The following is a 20050-nucleotide window of genomic DNA, read 5'->3' as shown; positions in this document are numbered from 1 at the left end:
TACTCCTACCTCTGTGGAGCAGATCTGATCCATTGGCGTCTGATCCATTTGCCTGACCTGCACATTCCTTACCATCTTCCCCTTTGCTCATTGTGTTCCAGGCATATTAGTTCTGTTTTTGATGTTGTTGTTTTTGTTGTTTGTTTGAACTGTGATCCAATTCAGGGGCCTTCTTGGCCTCCTTACTTGGTGAATGGCACATAAAGAGGTCTCAATAAATATTTATTGAGTGAATGAAGGATCAACTACAGACACCAATGCATTTACTTGACTGGAGAATCAGGAGGCCTAGGATAGTCACTGTCTCTCTCAGGGAGGAGTAGGGCAACTTATGGTTTGGGGTCAAAAGTTCTGTGTAATGCCCATCCATTCAGAATGTGTGACAAAGAACATATCACTCTTAAAATTTTTACTCTCTGGCTCTTTGTAGAACAATTTGTTCACTCTAGTTAAAGTTAGGGACAAGTACAGTTCTACCTTTCTGTAATACAGAGCTAGTCCTCTGCAGACCTTTTCCCCTCCTATCAATACAAACCTGGGAGGCCCAGAAAAGGGCTGAACACCACCATCCATATGAGTTTAGAGAATCAGTAATTCCCTACATCCCCCATCTAGCCCTGGATCAGGCAGGTGTTTTCTTGTAGGAAAGCCTTGAGTTAACGACCTTGGTTTGAGGTGGAAGTACTTCTGGGGAGAGAATCCAGTCTTCTGCTAGAACCTGAAGCATTGAACCCCAAGTTTTTATATATTCACAGGGCAACGCACCAATGGCTGCCAACTTGAAGACTAGATTGTAAATTAATGCCATTGGCAAATCCTCTAGAGAGATTCTGAAGTAATCTCAGGAATTTTATGGGTTACTATAGTGGACTTCTAACCCTTTTCCAATTCCTGGTCTTGTCCCTTGATCTTCTATACACAGAAGCCAAAGTGAGACTTAAAATGGTGATCAGATTTTGTCACCTCTGGTCATAACTCCCCAATGGCTTCTCATCAGTCTTAGAATGAAATTTGAAGTCTTTCTCTTGACATGAGGCCCTCTTTGCCTGATCTGCACATTCCCTACCATTCTTCCCTTTGTTCATTATGTTCCAAGCATATTAGTTCTGTTTTTTTTTTTGTGTGTGTGTTGTTGTTGTTTTTGTTGTTTGTTTGTACTGTGATCGAACTCAGGGGCCTTCTACTGCTGAGCTACATGCCCTAGCCCTTTTAATTTTTTTTTTTTTTTTTTTTTTTTTTTTAAGGCAGGGTCTTGTTAAATTGTTAAGGCTGCTCTTGAACTTGCAGTTCTCTTGCCTCAGCCTCTGGAGTTGCTGGGGTTACAGTGGTGTGCCACTGCACCCTGCTGTTATTATTTTTTAAAAAAATCTTGGCAAACATATAGGGTTGGGTTGTGGCTCTGTGGTAGCGCTTGCCTAACACGTGTGAGGCACTGAGTTTGATCCTCAGTACCACATAAATAAATAAATAAATAAAATTATTTTAAAAAATTGTAGCAAACATGCATATGTAACATAAAATTTGTCATTTAAATCCTTTTTGAGTAGGATTTTCAATGGTTTAAGTACATTTACATTGTTTTGCAACTGTCAGCACCATCTATTTCCAGAACTTTTCTATCATTTCACCATCATTTCAAACTATACCTTTGTACCAAGTAAACATAACTCCCCATTCCCTCTTCCCCCCAGCCCCTGAAACCACTCTTCTACTTTCTATGAATTTGACTATTCCATGTACTGCTTATATGTGGAATCATATATTTGTCCTTTCTTTTCTGTCTATTCACTTAATACAGTATTTTCAAGTTTCAGTCATGTTGTAATGTGTCAGAATTTTCTTTCTTTCTTTTTTTCTTTTTAGTTGTAGATGGGCATAATACCTTTATTTTGTTTATTTATTTTATGTGGTGCTGAGGATCAAACCCAGTGCCTCACACATGCTAGGCAAGTGCTCTACTACTGAGCTATAACTGCGGCCCAGAATTTCCTTTCTAAGGCTGAATAATATGCCTTTTTTTTTTTTTTAATAATATGCCTTTTAAAAATGTTTTTATTTTAATTTTTTGTTATTGAGGATTAAACTCCGGTACACTTTACACCTAGCTGTATCCTCAGTCCTTTATACATACATACAAATACATACTTACATATATATATATATATATATATATATATATATATACACACACACACACACACACACACACACACACACACACATATGTGTGTGTATATATATATATATATATATTTTTTTTTTTTTTTTTTGCTAAATTGCCTAGGGTAGCCTCAGACTTGCAATCTTCCTGGCTCAGCCTCCTGAGTTCTTGGGATTACAGGCATGCATCACTGTATCTGGCTGATATTCCATTTTATACATATATTGCATTACCTGTTGATGAATGCTTGGGTTTTTTCACCCTTTGGCTATTGTGAATAATGCTAGTATGAATGCTGGTGTACAAATCTGAGTTCAGTGGCAGAGAGCTTGCGTAACACATGTGAATCCCTGGGTTAATCCCCAGCAGGTAAAAAAATGGAAAAAAATTATTTTTATTTTAAAATTGTTTATTTTTTTGGTACTGGTTACCCAGGGGTGCTTAACTATTGCCACATTCCCAGTTCTTTTTACTTTTTTTTATTTTTTTAAATTTTTGGCCAGTCCCTTGTTTTTTCAGGGCTATATCATGACTAGAAAAGCCAACAGATACTTTTTTTTTTTTTTTAAAGAGAGAGAGAGAGAATTTTAATATTTATTTTTTAGTTATCGGCGGACACAACATCTTTGTACGTGAGAATCGAACCCGGGCCGCACGCATGCCAGGCGAGCGCGCTACCACTTGAGCCACATCCCCAGACCCCCAGTTCTTTTTATATTTTATTTCGAGATAGGGTTTTGCTAAGTTGCTTAGGACCTTGCTATGTTGTTGAGCCTGGCTTTGAACTTGTAGTCCTCCTGCCTCAGCCTCCTGAGTTGCTGGGATTACAGGGTATGCTAGTGCCCAGCAAGAATTATTTTTATAATATAATTGCTGGACCATATGGTAATTTTGTGCATACTGTTCTGTCTTGCACAGCAGTTATATCATTTCACCTTCCCACCAGCCTTGCACAAGGGTTCCAGTTTCTCTCTGTCCTTGACAAAATTTATTTTCTGGTTTGGGGCATTAACCATCCTAATAGGTGTGAAGTGGACCTCCTCTATGTTTTTTGTTTTGTTTCTTCCCAAAATCACCTACAGGTCCTACTTGAAGACCTTTACATTTTCTGATTTTTCTGGTAGAAAATTCTGTCTCTGAGCATTTGAATATTTCCCCTTAGTCAGATATCTGTCCAAATACCACCCCCTTTGGAGAGACTTTCCATGATCCATTAATTAAATTAACTTCCTTAAACCCTATTTTGCTGTGTATTTCTAGGTAATAGATCTCACTACTGTACATTATATTATATACCCATTTGCCTACTATTGTTCTTCCCTTTAGAATGTAAAAAATCTGAGTAGAAAGGAACTTCCTCCTTTTTTGTTTATTCCTAGGTCTCTAGCCCTTTGTACCCAAGTAAACATAACTTGTCCAGCCCGTGACAGATGCTCAAAAAATCCTTGTTGAATGATTGGATTAATATTCATCATTATTTTCTTAGGCAGTTATATTTTATGACAAAGTGAAATTACTAGAACAAAAGTAAATATACTAACAAGCTTTTGATTCAAAATACAACCTTTCAGAAGGATTGTATGGCACACTTCTACCAGGTAGGTAGGTAAGAGGTTGCCATCTCTGCTTGCAGCCCTGGCTCTTGACAGCAGCGGGTTGTGTGCCCAGTGCCTTGCCCAGGGCAGCTACACCCTGAACCTTCATGTCAAACTGAACAGTGTTCTCCCTGGTTCTTTTTTTAATTTCCTTTTCCTTTCTCCCTGTGTGCTTAGAGGAGGGGAAAATATTTCCTATCAAAAACATTCTTTTGGTGTGTGGTGCTGAGAATCAAACCAGGACCTTGTGCATTCCAAGCATTTAGTCTTCCATTGAGCTACACCCCTAGCACATAATCATTTTTATCAAGGACCTTCTGGATGTCAAAGTTGTCACTTCTGTCTGTTTCCAGCTTCTATGTCTTTTGCTCCTCGGTCCTATCATTTTGAAATATGGATGCTAACATTTGTAAGTCTCCTAGAAGTTCCTAATCAGAAGGTTATTTCTTAGAAACTTGGTGTAGAAAGTAAAAGTTTTTATAACTATTCTTAAGTGAGACCAAGAACTGTTACTTGTCACATCTACAATGTTTTGAAAATGGATAGAAACCTCAGCAAGGCTGAGAATTGTACCTTTATAATCACCTTTGTACTCACTTTCAGTTATAGTTAAGAAAGTGAACTTTGGAGTTAGGCTGCCTCGATACTGACTGTAGTTTACCTAGTTGGTGACCACGAGCAAATATTTAACTTCTCTGTGCCTTGTTTTCCCCATCTGCAAAATGAAAATGATTGCATTCTCTCCCTGAGTGCATTGTTGTGAAGCTCGGTCTTTGCATGATACCTGGCACAGCGTGTTTACTCTAGTGTAGCTCTTACTGTTTTCATTGTCATTGTCAATGCAGGTTTGTTTCTTTATTGCATTATTAGGGATTGAACCATGGGTGCTTTAACACTGAGTTACATCTCCAGTCCTTTTTATTTTTTATTTTGAGAAGGGATCTCCTTAAGTTGCTCAGGCTGGCCTTGAATTTGTAATCCTTCTGTTTTAGCCTCCCGAGTAGCTGGGATTACAGACCTGCACCAAGTTTGTCCTCACAGATTTTTATTTATTTATTTATTTATTTTTGTAGTGCTGGGGATCAAACCGAGGGCCTTGTGCATGCAAGGCAAGCACTCTACCAACTGAGCTATATCCCCAACCCCTTGTCTTTGCATTTTAAAATCAAATACAATCCCTCAACTTGTGTCCAAGGTTGCCCTCTACCCTTCTTACTCATTCCATTTCTGACAGTTCAGTGCTGATTCACCTGACAACACAACAAAGTGATTCTTGATTGAGGCAGAGGTCAGGGTTTAAAGGAGGTGGAATAAAATCAAGGGCACTTGAGTTCACTATTTTGCTCCAGTCAACAAATTGATGGAGTCCATCACTATGGACAAGGTTCTTTTTTTTCTGGTACTGGGGACTGAACCCAGGGAAGCTTTACCCTTGAGCTATATCCCAAGTCTTTTTTTATGTTTTATTTTGAGACAGGGTTTCTCTAAGTTGCTTAGGGCTTCACAAAGTTCCTAAAACTAGCCTCAAATCTGTGATCCTTTGGGCTGGGGTTGTGGCTCAGTGGTAGAGTGCTTGCCTAGCAGACATGAAGCACTGGATTTGATCCTTAGCACTATATAAAAATGAAATAAAGATATTGTGTCCACGTACAACTAAAAAAAAAAAATATATATATATATATATATTTTTTAAATCTGTGATCCTCTTTCCCCAGCCTTCCAAGTAACTGTGAATTGGGGGTGTACACCAATGTGCCCAGCTAGACGTGGTTCTTTGTGGGCATGGTGGGATTTGAATGCTGAATACAATGCCACTTCTGCCTTCTGGCAGCTCACACAGTGTAGTAAACAATGAACATGAGGTAGAATAAAAGAGATTCAGTAAAATGTACAAGAAAAATGCTATAGGAATAAAGAAGACACAATTCAGATTATTGGCAAGATTAGGGAAGGCTTTCCTGAGGGGGGCATTTTTGTGTAAGACTTTGAAAGAGAAAAGAATATATCGTAGCAGATTTAGATGGGATTGTCATGACCATTTACTGTTTTCATTAGTCCAGAGAGGTTATAAAACATGTCTAAGACTATTTAGGGAGTAAGTGTCAGGCCTGGACTAGAGCCCAGGTTTTCCAGCCTACATGTGTCTTTTTGTGTGTGTGTGTGTCGGGGGGGATTGAACCCAGAGCCTTGTGCATGCGAGGCAAGCACTCTACCAATTGAGCTATATCTCCAGTCCCCATGTATCTTTCTCTTCTATCTTTAGCAGCTTTGCTCTTCATATGAAGCCCTTTGAAGGGTAGGTAGCTCACTCAATCTTGGCAGGTGAACTCAGGTGCTTAAAAATGCATTTTGAAGGATTGGGGGATGTGGTTCAGTAGTATAACGCCCCTGGGTTCCAAAAAAGGGCAGTCATTCATTCACCTAGGGCCTGTCCCACAGTGGGCCTGATTGTCACCTGGCCTTCAGGTCTTCTTCATATCTCTCTGATGGTAAACTTATCCCTAGCTAAAGCTGTCTGGCTCTGGAATTTTGAAGTTAGTTGGCTGCCTGTTAAATCAAAAGAAATGATTCATTTGTGTTTGTAAGCTGTAAGCTACTCATTACCATTCAAGATAATACCTCACATTTATATGATACCAAAGTGCTTTCACGTAAATTATCTTATTTGAAGTGATCTTCAAAACAAGCCTATAAGGTAGGGCAAGGACCATTAGCTCCAATTTATAGATGAGAAAACTAAGACTCAAAGAGTTTAATTGATTTGCCCAACATAAGATGTCTAGTAAATGCAGAGCCCCTGCCCAAACCTGAATTTTCTACCCCGTCTTCACAGTAGTTTCCATGACCCATACTTCAGGAGCAATTAGGGCAACAAGAGACGATCTGTCGGGCCCAGAGAGCCCCACGACTCCATCAGTGACACAGAGATAGGATTCTGTTAGTAAAGCTGCTGGCTTGTTTTAAATCCAGCAGGTGTTAACTGACCTGGAAAGCTTGAGGAAGTGTGTTATAATTTGTATTAAAGCTGCAGGATATAGTTTCCATTTTAGCTAACTATGGCAGTATTCAAAATATTTTCCATTTGCATAACTGCTTTCCTTAGTCTTGCTGTTCCCACACTGTTATTTAATTTTTTTTCTTTTTTTCCTTCTTTTTTTATGGCGGGGGGGGTGGTACCAGGGATTGCACTCAGGGGTACTCAACCACTGAGTCATATTCCCAGCCCTATTTTGTATTTTTACTTAGAAACAGGATCTCACTGAGTTGCTTAGTGCCTGGCCTTTGATAAAGCTGGCTTTGAATTCGCGATTCTCCTGCCTCAGCCTTCCGAGCTGCTGGGATTACAGGCATGCACCACTACGCCTGGCTTTTCATTATTTTTTTTAACCATTATTGGGGATTGAATTCAGGGGCACTTTCTATCACATTTAAAAATTTTTTTTACCTTGAGACAGGGTCTCAATAAGTTGCTGAGGCTGACCTTGAACTTGTGACGCTCCTATCTCAGCTTCCCAAGTTGCTGGGATACCAGGTGTATGTCTCCACAACAAGCTCAACTCAATTCTTTTTTATTTTCTTTTAAAAATGTTTTTAGTTGTAAATGGATGCAATACCTTTATTTTATTTATTTATTATGTGGTGCCGAGGATTGAACCCAGTGTTGGAAGGGAGGAAGGGAAGGAAAAAGAGAGAGAGAGAGAGAGGGGGGGGGGGGGGCACAAGAAATACCAGAGAAGAGGGAGTTCGGTTCCTGAGAGAGGGCAAAAACTGAGTAAAGAGTTGCTCTGGGGCTAGAACCTAGGTCCTAGGTCTTAGGTCAGGCCATAGGTAAAATTGGGACAGCCAGACTCAGGCTATGGAACATATCTGGGGGGTGGGAATCTACAACCTGAGTTTCTACAACCTGAGTGAAGAAGGTGGGAAAGGGGTTGGGAGACTGAGCCTGAGATAGGTGTGCTTAGAGAAAGGGTGGGAAGATAGAGGTGAGGCCTGAGAGAAGGATGTCATCCGAGAAGGAGAAGGAGGGCTGTGGGCAGTGTTCCAGGCGGGTAGCTGGTTTGAGGAAGTGGGCTGAAAAGAAGGACGACAGGACAGGAGTTGAAGCCCAGGAGGGAGTACTGGAAGAGCTAGAAGGGGGGATGCATAGGGGCCAAGATTTGGGGAGAAGCAAGTCAGTGGATGCCAAGATTTGGGGAGAAGCAAGTCATGTGGCATAGGTCCCTGTCCTGAGTTGGGATCATGAGCCATGGTTAGCAGTTTGAGGGAGACATTGGTGTGAGGTCTAGCTTTCCCCAGAATCATCTCATTCCACCAACAGGCTTATTTTGAAGTCAGTGAGCTCAAGGGGCTGGTCTAGGGAGTGGCTGGCTCCCTCTCTGCTTGTGCTAAGCCTAGGAGACCCCCCCTCCTCCAATCTCCAGTGCCCAGGTATTTGGGAATTTCCTTGTGATGCTGTCTTAATTGGGCCACATGCTGTAAGGAGTGAAAGTTAGAAATCTTTCAGGCGTTTTTCAGTGCCCAGAGTCCTGTGGTTTGCTTCCTACCTGTGAGCTCAGGCAGTCAATCTCTGGTTTTCTTGCTCATGAGGGACTAAAGAGATGTTTGCTTCCCCGAGGCCTGGGGAGAATGACTGCCCAGACCATGATTACAGGCTGTTTCCTTTGCTGGAACTGGATCTGGTAATGGATATTTAGCTGATTTACCCCAGATGGTTTGTTCAATCAGTCCTTCTTGTCACATAGATCTGCCTTCATAAAGTGTGTTCTTATCTGAGTCCATCCTACCAGCCTGGCTTTTTCGAACTGGGCCTAATTACTTATATACTTACTTACCTGGCTCCAAGTTGTATTATAAGAAAGGACAGCAGTCTTTTAAGAAATAATCTCTTATTTATAAGGTACCTTTCTTTTAAGTTAATGATGGTACTATTCTATTTATTGGACCCCTCAGTGCCTTGCTTTTTTGGGTGAGTCAGGAATTGCTTCCCCTCAAGAGGTGAAACTGGGGCAGGAGGATTGTTAGAGTCCTAGCAGGGTGCCTGGGGCAAAACTCAGTGGAGGTGGCAGGCAACCAGCTTGCAGGATTCCCCCCAGTCCTCACCCCACTCTGGTTGCTGAAAGTGATAGAACCAGTTGTGGAGCTTCAGGGGAAGGGTTGGATGGGTGGCTGCTAATTTGTTACTCTTTTTTCTCCTCTGTGATATGGGCTGTTGAGGTATGTTGAGGGCGTGGATAATATTTAGTTACCCCTGTAGTTATCCTTGTAGTCTGCTTGAGTAAGTTCTTCCAGACTAGGTTTTTTGGAAGAGGTGTTTAGCAGAAAGAAGGTAAATTTGCAAAATAGTTGCAAGGTCTCTTAGGGTCAGGACAGCAACTTACTTCCTTCTACTCCTTAGTAGGTATGAAGTAGTTGACATAATTGAGGTTTTCTAATTGTGTTTTGGTCAAGAACAAATGAATGCTTGCTCCTTTCATTCAACAGATATTTCATGTGTGCCTACTAAGTGCCAGGTGTTATTCAGTGTGCTCTTCTGGGCCCTGGGAGGAGCAAAACTCCTTGTCCCTTAAGTATATTCACTGTATTTATAAGGGGAACCCTTGTTCCTTCTTACCTGAAAGCTCTAATTTGAGGTATAGTTGTGGATATATATATATATCCATATATATATATATATATGGATATAGTTGTCTTTATTTTTCAGGCCACACCAGAAATGAAATAGCAGATTAGGAGCAACTTCGAGGGATGTGCTGGATCTGGCACAGTCTAAGAGAGACTGACTAGGGAAGTGATAAGAAAATAATAAAAGGAATAGAATTGTTTTTGGTACTGGGTGTTGAACTCAGGGGTACTCAACTACTGAGCCACATCCCTAGCCCTATTTTGTATTTTATTTAGAGACAGGGTCTCACTGAGTTGCTTAGTGCCTCATAGTTGCCGAGGCTGGCTTTGAACTCGTGATTCTCCTGTCTCAACTTCCCAAGCCGCTGGTATTACAGGCATGCACCACTGCACCTGGCAATTTTTTTCTTTTTTAAATGTGGTGCTAAGGATTGAATCCAATGACTCACACATGCCAGGCAAACATTTTACCACTGAGTTCCAACCCCAGTCCTAAAGGAATAGAATTTAAGATCATTGTCTGGGCTGGGGTTGTAGTTCAGTATAGAGCACCTGCTTAGCACAGGTGAGGCACTGTGTTCCATCCTAAACAACTCATAAAAATAAATAAATAAAGATTTTGTGTCATTGTGCCCATCTACAACTAAAAAAAAAAAAAAAAAAAATCATTGCCACCTAGAGAAGCTTAGAAAAAGCCTCATAGTTTGCTCTCAGTAGCACTTGATTGTGTTGTGCCTTTAGTAATTTATGTTCTGGATGATGATCCTGAGGCATTGAAGACAAATTAAACTCAACTAGTGTCCTAGGATGGAAAAAGATAGGTGTAGGCAGGCAGATTTTCTATTTAGAAAGACATCAAGAGAAAGACCAAGCTTCTGTAAATACCAGTTTGAATTCCTTCTGGGGACTTTGTTCAGATCTTTGTCATCCTGGGGCTATGCCTTAGAGACGGCCTTATCCTCTGAAAAACCATAGTCTGCACCAAGGTGGTTGTGTGAGAAGTCGGTGAACTGTTATCCAGCTCCTCCTCTTTGTGAAATCTCAGGAATGCTAGCAGTAGAGAGACCAAGGAACTCAGGGGAAACCTTTCCTGTGGGTAAAGAGGGAAAGGTGCAAGTGTTTAAGAAAATCCAGGAGCTTTTGGCAACTTGCTGTGGTTGCTTCAACCCACCTAAATCCCAGCAGCTGTAGGCACAGCTATATAGAGAAGCTTTCAGCCTGAGATTCGTAGGTTTCCACAATCCTGTCTTTGTTCTACATTCTACAGTGGTATTTCTTGTTTTCTTCTCCTTCCAACTTTATCATACTTAAGAAAAATTCTGTTTTGTTGCCTCTTGAGCTACTCATGAGGTAGGGTTATTTCATAATAAACAATATTGGGTGGGGCTGGAGTTGTGGCTTAGTGACAGAGCACTTGCCTAGCATGTGTGAGGCACTGGGTTTGATCCTCAGCACCACATAAAAATAAATAAACAAAATAAAGGTATTGTGTGTTGTGTCACATGACTAAACCCGTCAGGGTCACTCCAAGTGAATTTGGGGAATAAATAAAGAAACAGACACAGAATCTACCTTTTCTTTGGGTTCAGTGATCGCTTCTCAGCTGCAGCTCCCACAAGGGGGTCAAGGCAGGCAAGAAAAGAGAGAGGAACCCTTTTATTGGGGAGAAGCCATTCAAATGAGGCAAGGGGTCAGGTTTCAGGGGATTGAGTCTAGCTGCCTGATGTCTTGCTGTCATCAAGACATATAGGAAGGCTATACCCATCTCATGTGCTGTGCAGGGATCATAGGTGTCACCTCTCAAACAGAGGGGCCATGTGGGTTCAGTCCACCCTATACGCTCAATGCTTATAGTTCACACACACACACACACACACAACACAGAGCCCATGGCTGGTTTGCCACATTTCCACACTCTCATCACTCAAAGCTAAGAAGTACTCAGTTTCTATGTGGCAGCTCCCAACAATTGTGTCCATATACAACTAAAAATATTAAAAATGAATAAATAAACAAGTAATATTGAGATCAGAAGCTTTTTTCAAAGGCCCGCTTTAGAAAAGTTATGTTTACATGATGAGAAGTTTTTAAGGCAGCAGTCACTCCAAGAGGACTGGACTAAACTGGGAATCAATCCATTTTATTATGATGCAAAGTACCAAACTCCAGACCAACTGGTTCAAAGTCAAAACTGACTTCCAGGCTCAAACCGAGGAATGGGTCCTACCTAGGGCAGACTTAGCCAAATACAGTAATAATTAATCAAGACAGATATACTTGACTAGTTTTCTTAGACCAGCTGGGTTTTAGTTCATGTCACTCTGGAAGATCTCAGGATACCTATCCTTGTACCTCTTTGAATGAGAATATTTCAGAGACCCTGGGGACCAACCAAGGATTGACTTTAAGGACTGCCCTGTAGCAGACTTGAAATCGGCTGCCACCTAGAGAATTCAAATTGGGTTTACCTGCACCCACTGTGGACCAGGGTCCATTCCTAGACCCTGTCAGGTTGGCATCCTACCCAGCTGATGTTGTGACTTACCCTACTTCCAGGAGTCGGTGAGGGAGGCATTTGGGAACTATTGAGGGCCTCATTTTTTTGTCAGGTGTTTGCATGGACTGTTTTCCTTTAATTCTTCCAGCAGCCCTGGATGTGGGGCTTATTTTTCTCACTTTGGAGTTGAAGAATCTGAGGCTGAATGAGATTCAGTAATTTGCCCCTTATTAGAATGTGGAAAATTCTGAAATTAATGATGCATCCATTAGACTCTAGAAACCTCTCTTTTACTGAACCATGCTGTCTCCTAGCTTAGAATAGTAGAAAAATGCAAGAACTCTGATTGGTTTTTTTTCCTATATTACTTAAAAGTTCATTGTAGACAGTAAATATCAACTGTTAATAACTGTGTCTTTCAGGAATTTTTGTTTGTTTGTTTGTATTTTTATCTGGCAGAAATGAAAGTCCTGGCTCCTTATTTGGCCTTCTCTGATTCCACTCTGCTAGAGGTTTAGGGTGTTTTGTTACAACTTGGGGATAGTGGAAGTTTAGACAGCCCTCTACCCCCCATTCAGCCTTTAATGTTATAAATGAAATGGGAGTCTATGGTGTTTGACTGAAAGAGTATGTTTTTTGTTTAATGGAATGACTGTGTGGTTTTCCATTAAATGGATTTTAAGTATCATAATTAACTCATTATGTCAGTTTCCTCATTTACAAAATGAAGATAATAATAATTTCTACCTCAAAGGGATTTTAAGTGTTAAATTGGTTAATACTTATAAAGTACTTCAAACAGAATTTGCCATATGGTAAGCATTGCCATAAGTGTAAGCTACTATTTTTGTTTTGGAATGTAAATGATTTCTAACTTTCCTCTATTATGAATAATTTTATACATAAATAGCTGCATTTATAAATATTGTATGAATTTCTAGATATTTCTTTAGAACAGACTCTTAGGTGAGGGCTTATTGGGTCAGCAGGTCTGAACTTTTGAAAACCTACTGATATGTTCTGCCAGATTGTATTCTAGAATCCACCATTAAATCATTTTTCATTTTATTAACCATTTACATTCTGTTATGAACCAGTTGTCTCTTTGTGTTCTTTCTCCTTTTTCTTATAGTTTGTTGTTTTTTCTTAGGTCTCCACATGAGTTCATTTTAGAGTAAGGAAAGTGTTGTCTGTCAGAGTTCATGCAGAAAATTCCCTCAGTTTTCATTTTCTCCTGCCTTTTAATTTGGTCTGTGATTTTCTTTTCTTTCTTTTTTTTTTTTTTTTTTTTTTTTTTTTTTGGAGACAGGGTCTCACTATGTTGCCAAGGCTGGCCTTGAACTCCTGGGCTCAAGTGTTCCTTTTGCCTCATCCTTCAGAGTGCTGGGACTACAGGCTCATGCCATCATATCAAGCTTGTCTGTGATTTTTGACTTAGAGAAACTTTTATGTGGTTTCCTTCCCTTGATTTTATTTATGCTTGTCGTTTTGAAAGTACATTAGTCCCATTTTTTATTTTTTTAGTTTTGTTTTTTATATTTTTGTTTTAATATATTTGGAAGTATTTTGGTATATGGTTTGAGATGAAGATCTAACTTTTTCACTTAATGTAATAAATTTTGAATTTGTTTGTATTTATCTGTTCTTTCCTACAAATTAGTAGGAAGTAAATTAGTTTACTTTGAATTAATTTTTATTTTTTCAGATATTTATATAGGTACTGGGGATTGAACCCAGGAGTTTCCTGAGCCACATCCCCAGACCCCAGTCCTTTTTATTTTTTATTTTGAGACAGGGCTTAGGGCCTTGCTTAATTGCTGAGGCTGGCCTTAAATTTGCAGTTCTCAGGCTGTGCCTGGTAATTTTTATTTTATTTTTATATCTTAAGTACCTCTTTTTGTGGTGCTGGGATTAGAACCCAGGGCCTTGTGCATTTGAGGCAAGCACTCTACCAACTGAGCTATATCCCCAGCCCAAGGTACCTCTCTTTTAGATGGAGTTCTCTCTGGGTTTCCCAGACTGGTGAAACTCCTGAGCTCAAGCTATCCTCCCACTTCAGGCTCTGGAGTAGGTGGGACTATAGATGCAAGTCACATGCTTGGTTTTCTATTACTGTTTTTTGTTTGAATTTTTTTTTATTTACCAAAACATCCTCTGATGAAAACCATTATTTTCATCTTCATGTTTTATTTTTTAAATTTATTTTTTAGTTTTAGGTGGACATAATATCTTTATTTTATTTATTTATTTTTAACATTTATTTTTTAGGTGTAGATGAACACAACACAATGCCTTTATTTATTTATTTATTTATTTTAAAGAGAGAGAGAGAGAATTTTTTTTAAATATTTATTTTTTAGTTTTCGGCAGACACAGCATCTTTGTTTGTATGTGGTGCTGAGGATCAAACCTGGGTCCTGCCCTTGCTAGACGAGTGCTTTACCACTGAGCCACAATCCCAGCCCCTTTATTTTATTTTTATGTGGTGCTGAGGATCAAACCCAGCACCTCACACATGCCAGGCCCTTCATGAGCCACATTCCCAGCCCCTTCATGTTTTATTACAGTTATGTCTGTTTTTTCCTGACCTTTTCTGTTCTTAGTACCTTTTCCTTATACAAAACTTTTCTCTGTCTCCTCTGAACTGGTCTGGGGCTTGAGAAATCCAGGTGTTTTTATATTCTGGGTTTTAAATGTTCTTTCTGGGTCTCTGCTTGAAGAACCCCATCACGTTTCTTTTTTGGGGGTGGAGGAGTGGAGGAGAGGTTGTACTGGGGATTGAACCGAGGAGTGCTTAACCACTGAACCAATCTCCAGCCCTTTTAATTTTTTATTTTGAGACAGGGCCTCATTAGGTTGCTTAGGGCCTCACTAAGTTGCTGATGCTGGCCTCAAACTTGGGATCTTCCTGATTCTCCTGCCTCAGCCTCCCAAGTTGATGGAATTACTGATATGCTCTACCACGCCTGGCTCCACTCACTTTTCAAGACCTAGTTAGATATTGCCTCTTCTGGGAAGCTTTCAAGGATAAATTAGCCATTCCCTTCTCTATTTCCATTATTGTGGACCACTTTTGCGGTATCTCACATACTGGCATCTTCTTTGCTAACCATTGTCTTCCTCTTCTGTGTCATTCTGTTAACATTCCTGATTTTTCTTTGTATCCCCAGCCTCACATCAGCCCCTGCATATCTATATGCTTCTTTAATGGGTAGGTCGGGTAGATTCAGTGCTGCAGGGAGAAGCTCCCCAAATCATCTTTATCCCTTTACTCATACCTCCCTAGGAATGAATACCAGCTTGTCTTCACTTTAAGAATTTCATCTCTCTTCCTGCTAATGCCTGGCCAGTGCACGACACTGGCAGGGTTTTTTTGTTTTGTTTTTTGTTTTTCCTTAGAGAAGCTTCAACACAGAAGGTTCAGCCCTTTACATCTTTAAAAGATGGTTTGGATGGCTAGGGTTGTGGCTCAGTGGTAGAGTGTTCGCCTAGCACATGTGAGGCCCTGGGTTCAATCCTTAGCACCATGTAAAAATAAAATTAATAAAATCTAGCTATTGTGCCCAACTACAACAACAACAACAACAACAAAATATTAAAAAAAAAAAAAAGATGGCTTGGAGGTGGGAGGCTGAGTCAGGGGAATCATGAGTTCAAAGCCAGCCTCAGCAATTTAGTGAGGCCCTAAGCAACTTAATGAGACCCTGTCCCAAAATATAAATAAATAAATAAATAAATAAAGGGTATAGGGGGCTAGGGTTGTGGCCCAGCTTGCCTTCCATACCCAAGGCATTGGGTTTGATCCTCAGCACCACATAAAATAAAATAAAGATATTGTGTCCACCTATAATTAAAAAATAAATTTTTTTTTTTAAAAAAAGGGGGTGCTGGGGATGTGGCTTAGTGACTAAATGCCCCTAGGTTCAATCCCTGGCACCAAAAAAAAAAAAAAAAAAAAAAATTGGTTTGAAAATTGAGGCACAGGCCATGTCTTGAGGGAATGGGGGGTCCAGGCAATTGTGTTTGGTTGTGTGGGAGGCTGGAGACAGGGTAGAGTTCACCTAGGTAGGAAGTGAGATAAGCTAGATATAACTGTACTGGTTGACTTAAGTAAAATCTCATGAGACTGTTATAGACATTTGTCAAAGAAACACATTCTGGAAAGAGAATTGAGAAGGAAGTAAATTAATATGTAGATTAACTTTCCATTGTTACATAATTTTTTGTTTGAACAGTTTTGCTTTTCTATTTAAGTAAAAAAACAATTAATTATCTTATATAGTATATCTAAAATGAACTTTAAAACACAGAACAATATTTAATATTATTCTTTTTAAAAAATTCTTTTCGATGTTGATGGATCTTTATTTTATTCGTTTATTTATATGTGATGCTGAGAATTGAATCCAGTGCCTAGTACATGATAGGCAAGTGCTCTACCACTGAGCCACAACCCCAGCCCTAATATTATTCTTTTAGGATGAAATTCATATAGAACTTTTTCAAAAACAATAGAAAAGAGAAACAAAGGAGTTATCTTTACCCAGCTCACCCTATCCCTTTTTATCTTGCTTTCTTTCTGATCCTTCTCATGCTTCTCTTTCCCTTCTACTTTCCATCCCAGATTTACAGAAAAAAAGCATATGAACTACTTTATAAGATCCCCATGATACAAAAGAAAAAAAATCTTCCACAAAATTCTCTTACATCCATAGGGCACACCTGCTAATCCTGGTAATGGGGAAATTTATTCCCCGGGCAATTTTGCAGATTGAGGTCATAAGATATGGGGGAGACTACTCCCAAGACTCATGGCCCCTTCTCCCTGTCTCTCCCTTCACTCATCTTAGAGTGAAGGCAAAGGGGATCAGAGAAAGGTGGAGGTAAAGAGCCAACAACCCCATCCCTCTCTTATAAGTGTGTGTAGGTGCTTCCATGTGTTGGAGTGATCAAGGGGAAGGGTTAGAGCCGGGCACAGTGGTCCATGCCTGGAATTCCAGCGACTCTGGAGGTCCAGGCTAGTTGATTTTTTCCCCCCCTTTCTATGTTGGTGATCAAACTAGGATCACGAATTCAAAGCCAGCCTCAGCAATAGCAAGGTGCTAAGCAACTCAGTGAGACCCTGTCTCTAAATAAAATACAAAATAGGGCTGGGGAGGTGGCTTTGTGGTCAAGTGCTCCTGAGTTCAATCCCTGGTACAAAAAAAAAAAAAAAAAAGAGGAAGGGTTAGAAAGACACCCACCATCCAGTTAACCTAGGAACCTCAAAAAAAAAAAAAAAAAAAAAAAAAAAGCAAATGAAGTATTTAATAAAAGTTTGGTTTAAAATAAAAAGGAAATGAAGCTGAGGGAAGCACAGAGCCAAACAAGTGAAAGGGAGAAGAGACAAACGATAAAGATGACATTGCAAAAGTAAGACTATCCTGAAAGCTGTCCTTTTCCCTTCCCTTATTATTGTTTTGTTTGTTTGTTTGTTTGTTTTTGGTACCAAGGATTGAACCCAGGGGCACTCCATCACTGAGTCACATCCCCAGCCCTATTTTGTATTTTGTCTCAGCCTCACGAGCTGCTGGGATTACAGGTGTGCGCCACCGTACCCAGCTCATTTTTTTTTTTTGTTTGTTTGTTTTTTGCAGTGGGGGGGGGGCAGTGGTGGTGTACTAGAGATTGAACTCAGGGGTTCTCAACCATGGAGCCACAGACCCAGCCCTATTTTGTATTTTATTTAGAGACAGGGTCTAACTGAGTTGCTTAGTACCTCACTGTTGCTGAGGCTGGCTTTGAACTCACAATCCTCCAGCCTCAGCTTCCTGAGCCCGTGGGATTACAGGCATGCTTCCCCATGCCTGGCTTCATTGTTATTTTTTAATCGTGAAAACAGAGCTAGTAGGTGAGCAGGTGGGCCAGATGTGCATAGGTAGGTGATTGGAAAGGTGGGAGGCAGGGAGGGAGGGACATCTGCTTGCTTATGGCTCAAGGCCTGTCCAGGGAGTCATACCTGTCTCTGAGCTCAGTCAGGAGAGCCAAAAGAAAGGCTTGGGTTGCCCTGGCAAGTGAAGGTGTGGGACTGGCCATGGCCCAGCAGGTGGCAGCACACCTACAAAGGTCATGGACTTGGTGCCTGGCTCTGGAGTTGGGAGTTGAGTCAGGCACCTGCCCAGCAGGCTTTCCCTGAAAATGGCAGATTCTGGATGCCTGCTTCTGAAGGTCCTTATTTAGCACACTTGGGTGTAGAAGTACTTATTGCTTTCGTCTGTGAAGCCTGGAAAGCCAGTCTGTTTAACTGTTCCTCCAGGAGTTTGAGCAACAGTTTGTACAGAGCCAAAGTGAGGGGTGGAGGCAATAGGAAGCAGGGACAGAATCTGTGATTTTTTTTTACTATCCTTTCACTTACAATGACTAGGTAGGTCATGTGTGAAAGAGAATCTTGGAGTTATGATTCCTTATTTTTCTAATATGAGAAATAGTAGGATTTTTTTTCTTTTTAATATAGAGAAATACAAACATGAAAAACAAAAGTGGACCATTTTAGATGGTTATGGTGGCACACACCTGTAATCTCAGTAGCTGGGGAGGAGGATTGTGAGTTCAAAACCAGCCTCAGCAAAAACGAGGCACTAAGCAACTCAGTGAGACCCTGTCTCTAAATAAAATAAAAATAGGAATGGTGAAATGGCTCAGTGGTCAAGTGCCCTGAGTTCAATCCCTGTTATGATAAAAAAAAAAAAAAAAAAGGACCATAAATCACCCACTAAGGGTATTGAAAAATGATAAACCTGTTTAAGAAGATTAAAAGACCTGTTTAATGTTTGACAGTTTGAACCACAGAAGGGTATAAAATGATAAGTAAATATTTCCTACCCCTCCACCTTCATCCTAGCCAAAGGAGACCACCATTAAGTTCCTTATGATTGCCTTGAGAAAGAAATAAAACAGTACACATGCCCAGATATCTGTAACTTTGTGTTCCATTTGTTTTTAAATTTAAAATCCCAAAGTAATCACACTGTTCTGAACCTTGATTGTTTTACTCATATTATTCTAAAGATCTTTCTTAGCACACAGAGACCTCTGGCTATTGTAATGTTTCTGTGTGTATGCTAGGAATTGAACCCAGGGCCTTGGGCATGCTAGGTGAGCACTTAACCCCTGAGCCACACACCTCTAGCCTATTTTATTTATTTATTTTGTTAAGACAGGGGCTTGTTAAGTTACCCAGGTTGACCTCAAACTTATGCTCCTTCTGCCTCAGCCTCCCCAGTAGCTGGGATTGCAGGTGTACCCCACCGTATCCAGCTTATTGTAGTGATTTAAATGGGTCTCCCTGTTGATGAAAATCTGGCTGGTTCCAGTGGGTGCCTAGTATAAATAGTGTTACAGTAAGCTTCTTGTGTGTTTGTTTTGGCATATCTCTAAGAGTCCAAATTCCGAGGACTGGGTCAAAGGGAAAGTACATCTTAAAATTTGGCACAATTTTCCTCCAGAAAGGTTGCCCTAGCTTCCATGCCTATCAAAATTGTGTAGAGAATAGCTGATTGCAGGTGGTTATATAGAGACCAGAATACTGTGCTTCTGCTCCTTAGGAGACCCTTTGACATAGCAGTGGTGAGTTTCAGCACTGAGCGGGAAGTAGGCCTGGCTCCTCTGCTGGCAGCAGTGGCTGGCTCCCTCCATAGCCTTTGCCTCCTTAGTTGCAAATCTCCATGGTGGCTATGAAGAGGGAACCAGCAGCCTTTCTTTTAGATGGGCATGGGATTTCTTTTATTGTTTTATCAAGATTTCTCTGTCGCTGTGAGAGGAGTAGTTGACCACATCTTCTGACTCTTCTAGGTGAAGAAGGCATACAGGCAGAAGGCCCTATCCTGTCACCCAGACAAAAATCCTGATAATCCCAGAGCAGGTGAGACTCCAAGGGCATGGGAAGGAAAAGACCCAGTTAGTCACTTGGGTGTTGTGCTAAGCTCTGCTTGGGAATGCTCTGAAGTGTAGATGCTCATGGCCTGGTCTGGGCTTCACGTTAGGGCATCCAGTTAGTTGCTGATGCACTCACTCTTCCTTGCAAGTCTGCCATCTGCTGATGTCAGTTTTTCTGCCCTCCTGTGGCTAAGAAGTGTTTTTTTGAGGGAGCATATCATTGCCAAGTCTAACTTTCTTTACTCTGTTTTCTGGGTCCTG

At 40.6% G+C, this 20050-nt stretch overlaps 1 protein-coding gene across 1 annotated transcript in view; it reads left to right on the top strand.

Moving 5' to 3' along the window:
* Positions 1–20050, top strand: part of Dnajc17 (DnaJ heat shock protein family (Hsp40) member C17) — a 35508-nt gene that overhangs the window by 4201 nt on the left and 11257 nt on the right. The window contains exon 2 of the mRNA XM_076850569.2: positions 19706–19775. Within this exon, the coding sequence (XP_076706684.1) occupies positions 19706–19775 (70 nt within the window). The remainder of the gene's footprint in view (positions 1–19705; positions 19776–20050) is intronic.

Source organism: Callospermophilus lateralis, chromosome 3, assembly GCF_048772815.1.
Source record: "Callospermophilus lateralis isolate mCalLat2 chromosome 3, mCalLat2.hap1, whole genome shotgun sequence".
NCBI lineage: Eukaryota > Metazoa > Chordata > Mammalia > Rodentia > Sciuridae > Callospermophilus > Callospermophilus lateralis.
The sequence above is the reverse complement of the archived record's forward strand: the minus strand, read 5'-3'. Positions and strand labels throughout refer to the sequence as shown.